At 47.3% G+C, this 9732-nt stretch overlaps 1 protein-coding gene across 1 annotated transcript; it reads right to left on the bottom strand.

The window, feature by feature from the left end:
* Window positions 1-7816: 7816 nt before the first annotated feature.
* Window positions 7817-9344, bottom strand: LOC125946583 (uncharacterized). Its single transcript, XM_049670074.1, has 2 exons — window positions 9016-9344; window positions 7817-8208 (listed from the first exon to the last, which is right to left on the bottom strand). Exons 1-2 carry the CDS (start codon window positions 9297-9299, stop codon window positions 7842-7844), a joined length of 651 nt encoding a protein of 216 aa, XP_049526031.1. The 5' UTR covers window positions 9300-9344; the 3' UTR covers window positions 7817-7841.
* Between the last annotated feature and the right edge of the window lie 388 nt (window positions 9345-9732).

Raw genomic sequence — 9732 nt, 5'->3', positions numbered from 1 at the left:
GCTCTCTGGAGGTCGCTACGGCAACGTAGAACCTCTCACCATCTGACTTACAACCGAAACTTTGTGCAAGTGCCGTGAAGCAGATGTGTAACCTGTATTAACAACGTCGGGACTGTCGTACAGAGGAACCAGCCCCGTCATCTACGCAAAGTGCAGTTTCTTGTGTTAGTGTCCATTTCCGTGTTGTCTCCTCTCAAACAGAGGGGGATGTATCGAGTGTGTTACGTGAACCTAGCACGCGCTATGCGCCGTTGGTGTTCCGCGCATGATGTCACCCTTGCCATCGGCATTCGTTCGGTGGCAAGGGTGACAGGCAGTCGTTCGTTCTCAAGCAACCCGAGGCTGTCGTCTTGCTTTATCGCTTCACGCGATACAGATAACTTAATCATATTTCTTGTCAAGCTGGATTACTCAAAAAGCCAGACATTACACGTAAGAGAAACAGAAACGCCCAGGTGTTCAATTGTAAAATTTCACTTACACAAGATTCGAAGTAATTACTTTGCGGCACCTAGTGCAGTTACGAATCGCAGCCGGTGTATACGCAAGTTGAATCGACTTGAAAATAATTCTGAGGAATATTCGGTAGATTTTAACAAAACGGTACCTTGTTAAGAGAAAGTTCTGCAACAGCATATTCTTAGTCCTAAGTTTTACAGAGACTAAACTAAACAGCGCACCATCCTGTGATGTCCTTCCAAGTGGATATGCCTTGCGAACTCACTGGTTACATTTCTAAATTACAATAGGTGTCGTAAATTGATTTGCTAGAAATCTCATGTGGAAAGTCTTTCTCATTACTAAATTACACATTTTCATTTATTTTACAAGCAACCCCTGCCTCTTCTAGCAATCCAGTTCTGGGATAAGGACTGTGCTGTTTTTGTGAGACAATTTTTAAACTTCTGCGTAATCTAAGAAGACTCACCTGATTATATCAGTGCCAGTTATCTAAATACTATGATTCTTCTGTAACATTTTGGCGCACGGAGGATACTGCCATGGTTATTCACTTGTCGATACAACATTAAACGAAGAAGCTACTTGTGGGATTGACAAGCCATTTATCTTGTCCCATGCTAACATATTTGTAATTAGTGCCTCCAAAATGAAGGTGAGAAAATAGAAACCAAACTCGGGTCCAGCGTTAACGCTAACGTATTAGGGTCTCGATGTAGTTTCCGTGATTCAGGATCTCGTTATTTTAGCTGACTAAAACATGTCATGGAATGGAACTGTTGCATTTGTTTTAAGTAAAATATCTTCAATGTAGGGCTTGCCTTTCAAAATACGGCTTCATCGGCATAAAACTGTTTACATGTTACTCACAACGCTCTGTTCTGGAATACATGCTAACTTCTGTAATTTATTCGCGGGCACTGCTACTTTTCAAACATAGAATTCTTGAAATTTAATAACAAGATGGATACAAAGTGCCAATCACCTCATTGAAAACATTTCATATGACAGCCACACTAAAGCTTTCCTTAATAATTTAGACCTGCTTCCTACTTCTGATTTTTGTAAAACTGGAATATTTACTGCTGTCAGGTGGACATACGTAAAAATATCGTCTTAGGGTGGCCCCTACTGTTGCATTCACGATGAAAACACGACTCTCCATTGCGTGATAAGAGGGACGTTCATAGGAGACAGACAAATTATGAAATATTGTTACACAGGTGCGGCTATCGATGTGCCGATTGTCACAGCTGTCCCCGATTTGTCGTCGGCGCGAAGTCGATCGACGGGGTAGACAAGCCGGTTGGTCTTTCCGTACGCAAGCGAGCACAGTGAAAAGAGTCAGAGTCGGGAGTAAACAAAAAAACAAGATATTTATCGGCTGATAAATATACTTAAATTAATAAAATACAATGATAGAGAAACACAAGACAGACTAACACACCTGAACTTAATATATTAACACAAATGAATACGAGCGATGAACAGTAGATATAAAAATGAAACAGTCCGAGGATCAAATACACAAGAATACGCTTAACAGTTTTCACTAAAACAAAGTCTAAAAGCAATTAAAGTTCAAAAGAAAACAAATGGTGTCATACGCATGGCCGGGCAGCAGCAGCAAGTCCATAAACCGTGGAAGTCGGTGCACAAAGCTTTCCCGAAGAATGCTGGCGGTCCGATCTTGTCGAGGTGGATGCGAATTGCTGGGCCGGGTTTCCCGGGAGTCTAGATCTGACGACTTCCCTCAAGCAGGTTGAGCTAACTTGAGGTGAACTACCGTGACCTTCGTTGCAGATGCTGGTTTGACGTCTCGTACGCCAACAAGTTCCTCGGAGTTCCGACTTGGCCACGCGGCCCAGGTGATACTGGACGGCACTAGCCCCCCGACGGCTTCTCAGCAGCGGATGTCTTCAGCTTCTAGACTAATCAGCAGGGTCAAAAACCTGCGCTTAAATAGCCTCTACTTTCCCTAGTTCCCTATGTAGGGAAACTGCCGGTATGTAGAGTTCTCCTAATTCACTGCTCCTAGCTACCAACAGTTTTGGCCGTGTCCCTTTCACCATGGACGAAGAACCGCAGATTCTCCTCTCTCCCAAGGTCAAGGGCCAAGGTCGAGCCCGGCATACCACGCGAACATACACGCACACGGCTGGGTCCGTAATCGGCGTGTCGCGTCTCGAATCGAGATGCTTCCCCATGAGGCCACGACGCTTTTGACGCCCGTAATTCGGCGTGTCGATAATCGAAATTACACGTCGCATAGTGAAGACCCCACGTTTTTGGCGGCCGTTAATTGGCGTCAAAAACCAATCGAACTCTCGAATATATGCCGCTCCGTGACACGGATGTAAACGCGTTTTTTATCAATTTTTTTTTTCATTCAACGTACGGGGTTCATCCATTCCGAGTGTTTACAAAGAACAATGTGTAAAATTTGCTTTTCTTGGCCCGATGAATTTCGAATGTAATATGCCCTTCCACTATTACTAGACGCTGGTGTGTGATTGTTTTCCTAATGCCTATTCCCTCCTCCTATAGGAGTAGGCAGGCGTTGTGCCCCTCTCGGTGGCAGTTGTCAGCTTGCTCCCTCCTTAATCCCTTTGTGTCCTTGTGTGTATATGTGTACAAATCAAATAATAATAAATAATAATGCCACGTAGGGTTGTGAATTTCGTCATGCGCATGAGCAAATTTTCGTCTATATCCTCAGCATCAGTGTAGGCTGATGCTGAAATAAACTTCATGTTCAAGCAATATGAGATTGTTCAATTTTAAGCAAGCACGTCACGCACATTTGATTTGCAGCATCAGGCGAGCTGATACAGCGGCATGATTACGTCTTTACTCCTTTGAATGAGGAAACGAGCATCAGTGTAGGCTGATGCTGAAATAAACTTCATGTTCAAGCAATATGAGATTGTTCAATTTTAAGCAAGCACGTCACGCACATTTGATTTGCAGCATCAGGCGAGCTGATACAGCGGCATGATTACGTCTTTACTCCTTTGAATGAGGAAACGAGACATTTTGTCACATTTATGTGGCGACACAACCCATACACGTTTTGAATTTGCTAGGAAAATCCTCTAAGAAAAATAAAGCGCATTGTTTGCTTCATGCTAGTCGAGGCAAGAACAGAAGAAAAGCAAACACAGAGCAAGCGTATGTTCTGTGACTATCTTTAGTCTATATAGTTATGCGCTTTACAAAAGAAGGAAATTGTAACTGACCTTCTGCAGCATATGAAACTTTCCCAGGGGTGTAGTTATGTACGCTAGTCACAAACTGACACCTGAACAGCGGCGCTATTTCCCACAGTAAGAGGAAGGTGTGGTCGTAGCCCAGGTAGTATAAATGTTCTCACCACATTTTTGCTGACGGCTCTTTACAATCATTGCTCATTATTTAATATAATGACTGACCATCATTCATCGTCAATCATTATCATTCTGTCTATGCTAAAAAATTATTTGGATGCTTGGGCCAGTGTTTATGCAGAATGGTGCCAAAAGTTCCATAAAAAGCCACGTGTGTCCCTTATTGGCTCTTTTCGGGACACCTCAACGCTATCTAAATATCGGAGGTCGACGAAAGAAGGGAAATTTTATTATTTAAGGAAAGCCACGTTGTCATTAGGTGAATTCTTGGCGAAAAAAAAATATTTCTGTTCCGAGCTCGTCACCCCTACTAAGCCACTTATGTTAGAGTTCGTGCTAAGGCGTTCCAGTTCCTAAATATTTAGAGTGACAGCTGCATGCTAGAGCGGTATGCAACAAGCTGAACCCCTGACTCAACGAAAAATTGAATGCATGTTTCACAAATTGGTAGCGTGTGACTATATCATGGTCCTGGCTTGGTTCGCATAAGCAGGCAAAAAAAGTTTGGCCAGCATCAATAGGTGATGTGCCCACATGTCTATGAACTAGTCCGCATGTTGAGTGTCCAGTTTTCCATGTCACTACTATATGAAAGCAGCCGAAACGCTAAAGTTTGCTTCCCCGGTGAATGACACAGGAGTAACATAACGAAAAAGCATTCGCCAGAACTCTTTTTGCAATGGCTCACGATCATAATGCGCTTAGCATTGAATCAATATAGCCACACAACGTATTTCCTCCGTCGAAACGAGTGTGTACTGCCCAATAAGAACACTTGGCGCCACCTGAGGGTTGCGGCTGCGCCTTTCCTAGCGGCGCTGTCGTTCGCATGCATTGAACGTCTGTGCGAGCAAACGCTGAGAATCGCCTCGTACGGCCAGCAGAGCTACTCTGTTGCAATTCTTTCGCAAGCCCTGAAACTTATAAATTTAAGCGAAAGGTTTTGATTGCGCCGCCGTGCTGCGCAGTTGGACAAGAACATCAGCGCACCTCCAGGATCGGTCCCAGAGCAGCTAGAAGACACCGTGCTCCTGCGGGGATCGTTTTCCGCTCTCAAGTGGAGCGCACGAATATATTTCATTTAATCCAAAGTGTCCTGCACCACGCCCGCGTCATTGCCGCGTGCCATTGCTTGCCGCTCGGCCAACACGTTGTGCAGGCACGCGAGTAGTCAGATCGTAACGGAACCAAACAAGAGAACAAAGCTCTTTTCTGTTTGTTCGCCGACAGCGAAAGGAAAATCAGCGAGAGGCTATGATGCGACGTTAACTAGCCGATTGGCCCGCTAAAACCGCACGGCCGTACGCATTTTGAATCTCTTTTCACTTTCACCAACCCAGAAGGCGCTGCGGGCAGTTAACGCTACTTTTAGAAGATCCAGGGACTTCTTTCTGGACGCGATGCGCCATCTAGCAGCGCTGCCGATAAGTCCGCGCGTAGCCTCCGAGTCGAGACCTGTGGCGGGCAGGTGCATACGAACGCCGAGAATAGTTTCCTCGCTTGCCGCACATACAGTGGCATATTCTGAGTGACCCAGATTGGCGAGAGGGTCATTGAGGAGTGGCCCATACACAGTGTATACATGGCGCAGGTCGCTAAAGCTTTGGCGTGAAAGACGTTCACTGAAAAGCAGAACATATGCAGCTTATTTGTGGCGCGGCCTGCTAAAGCGTCGAGTTGCTGTCCTTGAGGAACACTGCTGGCGTTGGTTCGGTCCCGCTCAGCTTCGGAGAAAGTGAAGAGACCTTTATTTCCATTCTAGAGCGTCACATTCCCAGTGTCACATACGTAGTTACCCACGTTGGCGTCAAGGACATTCATTGAAGAGTGACAGACAACCACTGGCAGATACCCAGTGCTCCAAAGAGGTTCATTGGAGAACATCACAGACCGGGTGGCGCATACCCAGTGTTCCTTTCGGCTGCACTGGAGAGGGGAAGCCGATATACCCCACGCCCAGCGCCTCCCAGAATGCCGCGCTTTGCCAGCGTCCCAGCATCCCGCACGGGATAGTTTACCCTTAATCAGGCATGACGCTGGATACTGGGTTTCGCAGTAGGGCGGGTAAGCGTTCGAACAAGCTGTTGCTGCCAATAGGCCAGAGGTCACAACTGATAGCAAAGGATGGCGCGTGCTTTATGCTTTGTGGCCCGCTCTGGCTAGCCATTTCACAGTGAGTTGAGCAGTTTAGTGCATAATTGTACTGCACGTGCGCTGCCGTGGAAGGCAGTAACTATAGTACTGCGCCGACAACTTCTGCCTAATGTTTAATACGCTGTGAGTCTCTATGAGCGCAATAGCCTGACTTTTCATACTCATCATGTCACTATATTGGGTGGTAGCAGAGATAATTGTCGTGTTCGCCCCTGACAACCGTCAGGTTTCATATTGGTGTGTTTTGAGCACTTCTGTGCGTTTTTTTTCTACCTGGAGCTTTCCCTCGCACAAGGGGCCGCGGATGATTATTTTTCCAGAAGCTTTTGAGGCTATAGTTTTCAATGAGATATGAAACAACATAAAAAGGCTAAACGTTTCTTATTATCCAAACGTGCTGCTGTTGTTCATTAGATGTCGTCTTCCATGCTTTTAGCCTCTATATTGCTCGTTCTTTAAATTCAGCAGTACGTCGCAGTGATGTAGTGCCTGTGCTCACGGTTTAACTCACCCTGCAACTGACGGTATGAGCGAACGTATGTCACTCAGTCATAAAACTTTATTACCGTTACCGGGAGTCATGGGTTCTACGAACACACCAGATGGCCCTCATCGGTGTAGCGACCTCTTGGGCTGGTGCTGTGGCCCGGACTTGTACTTCCGGAGCATATCCGTGCGACGGACGGAAATCCAATTATATTAAGCGGGATGTCAATACTCTCATTTCTAATGGACTACAAAAATCCATGCCGCCATTAAGCGTCGTGTAATAGCTCAGCAGGGTGGCGTTGTAAAGCAGCCTGTGGTACAATATATAGAATGTCACATGACGCCAGCCTTTCATTGCCCCAAATTGTTAACGTGCGTTCACTGTAAAACGTGCTATACCCTACGAGGTACCACGTGATATTGTGGCCTTATACGTGCTTGTCACATACCTGTACAATTCCCAATTTTTGGAATTTCATATTTATTTAGCATTAAATTGAAGATACGCACTTACGGTATTAATGTAGGGTTAAGTCCTATAATTTTAGTGAGGCTTCGGTTAAGCAGAGTCCGCAGGGTTGCGTACAACACACACACGCACCCACGCACACGCACACACACGCACACACACGCACACACACACACACGCACACTCGCTCGCTCGCTCGCTCTCTCACTCACTCACTCACTCACTCACACTCTACTGATTGCTAATTCTTAACTTCACTGGAATCTTTAAAAATCACTTGTTGCAGAAAACATTTCTAAACATTGAGCTAGATAAGTCCGACAGGTGGACGTGCACGAGAAATTCAGACACATTATGTATTAATTAAAAATATTCACTAATTATCCTTATAATTATGTACTTATAACGACACATATTGTAACTTACGAACTGCTGCTGGTGAGTTAGCGAGGCGTATGCACTCGGAATGAATTGCCAGATGCGCCATCAAACTTGCCCTGAACTGGCACTGGTTGCAACGCCTCGTGCTATAGGGGATGACCACGTCACGGCGTTTTCAGTCGACGTCTGCTCCGGTTCTTCACCATGTCCATAGGATGCTATTTGCCCTGACGCAACATTTAGTCCCATGATTGCTACGCCTGAACAAGCAGCAGCTCTCTGTCGCCTTTTGGTTTCCTACCTGTTACCGAGCCGCTGGGAAAGTCCGTACATCCGGAAGGAAATCAGACAGCGTTTCCAGGCATAATGCGACGTTTTATTGTCTCGGAAATATATAGAAAAGGGGGGGGGAGGAGGTGGGAAAGAAGAAAATCTGGCACACGGCGCAAGGGCAGCTGCCGCATGCCGATTCGGCTGACGTAAGTGATAACATTCCTTTCCCCTTAATAACCGTAGCGCTCTACCGGCTTCTTCGTACGAGTGGAACGCCGCAGTTGGGGCGGGGCTTCTGAGCCGTCCGACGTGGTACTGGAATCCAGCGCCCTCTCCTCTGTGGGCATCGGGTCGTCCTGGGGTTCGGCGGATGGGGTCCCGGATGTGTCGGCAGAACGCTTGCGCACTTGATCCGTGTGTCTGCGAACCACACCTTCATCCGTCTGAACAGTCACCAACCGGGCACCTGTGGTAGACTTGACTTTACCAGGTGTCCACTTGTCCCCGACTCCGTAGTTGCGGACGTAGATGGTGTCGCCTGGGGCGAAACTCCAGGTAGTGTCGTCGGTGGGTTTCCGCCGATGTTCTGTCTGTTTCCTGGGTGGAAAACACATGTCTAGTCTCGTCCGCAGCTTGTACCCCAAAAGCAATTCTGATGGAGACAACCCCGAAGGCTGTGGCGCGTTCCGGTACTTGCACAAAATTCTAGCCAGCGCAATCCCGAGATCCACTCCAGTCATTTTCTTTAAACCGTCCTTTATAGTTCTGACGGCGCGTTCTGCCAATCCATTGCTCTGTGGATGATAAGGCGGCGTGCGAATGTGCGTGATACCGTTTCGCACCATAAAACGGTCAAACTCTGACGCGGTAAATGGCGTGCCGTTATCCGAGACCACGGTACGAGGCAGTCCGAATCTGCTAAACAACGCCCTAAGAGCGTCCACGGTGTTTTTAGCAGTGGCCTGGCGCATCGGTATAGCTTCTATCCACTTGCTGTGCGAGTCCACAATAATCAGAAGCATGGCGTTATTAACGGGCCCCGCGAAGTCTATGTGCAGTCGCGACCATTTCTCGTTTGTACTGGGCCAGCTTACAGGCTCCTGTGTCGGTGGCATTGGTAAAGCTTGTACACAGCTGCGACATTCATCCCCGACACGCTGAATGGCTTTGTCAAGACCGGGCCACCAGAAACTAGACCTTGCCACGGTCTTCATGGTTGAAACTGCCTGGTGGGCCTCGTGTAACAGTTTTAACAACCTCCCACGAGCATCTTTGGGGATTACTACCCGATGGCCCCAGAACAGTAACCCTCCTTCCACGGACAATTCATGTCGCCGTTTGTAGTATTCGGACAGTGCCACGTTTCCTACAGGCCGTGGTGATGGCCAACCCCCGATAACATACCGGCAAACACTTGATAACATCTCGTCTGCTGCTGTCAGTGCTTTCAACTCCTGGCGTGACACCGCGGGATGGTCCCATCCGTCGATGGCGAGCACCATGTCATCGCATTCTTCAACTGCTGGTTCCGGCGCCTGCAACATTTGTGGCAAACGGCTCAGTGCATCCGAGTTGAGCATCAGTTTGCCGGGTTTAAACATCAATTTATACTTGTAAGCTCCCAGCAACAGAGCCCACCTTTGAATTCTTGCAGCGGCCATAGCCGGGGTCTGGCGATCTGCCCCCATAAGGCCTAGCAAGGGGCGGTGATCAGTGACCAGCGTGAATTCACGTCCCAGGAGGTAATCACGGAACCGAGTAACTCCGTATACTAGCGCTAAGGCCTCGCGTTCGTATCTGGGAGTATTTCCTTTCGGCTACGGTCAATGTCCGAGATCTAAATCCAATCGGTCTGTTCTCGCCATCTATGCGATGAAAAAGCACTGCACCGACGCCATGCGGCGAAGCATCACATTCCAAGAGTAGCTCCCGTTTTGGGTCAAAATGTGTTAAGACCGGTGCAGCGCACAGCTTATTCCTGGCCTCTTCGAAAGCTCGCTCTTCTTTCTTGCCCCAAACCCATTTGCTCCTTTCTCTAAAAGCCGATATAACGGCGCGAGCAACGTAGACAGATTCGGCAAGAACTTGTTGTAAAATGTTATCATGCCAAGAATTGACCGC

This window comes from Dermacentor silvarum, chromosome 7, assembly GCF_013339745.2.
Source record: "Dermacentor silvarum isolate Dsil-2018 chromosome 7, BIME_Dsil_1.4, whole genome shotgun sequence".
NCBI classification, from domain to species: Eukaryota; Metazoa; Arthropoda; class Arachnida; order Ixodida; family Ixodidae; genus Dermacentor; species Dermacentor silvarum.
This window is presented reverse-complemented; position numbering and strand designations above follow the sequence as displayed.

Excerpts from the sequence above, each read along its gene's own strand:
- LOC125946583 (XM_049670074.1), bottom strand. The coding sequence starts at position 9,299 with ATGGGGGCAGATCGCCAGACCCCGGCTATGGCCGCTGCAAGAATTCAA. Across the intron at positions 8,209-9,015 it reads ATGTTATCAAGTGTTTGCCG|GAAACAGACAGAACATCGGC; the intron begins GTATGTTATCGG and ends TTTTCCACCCAG.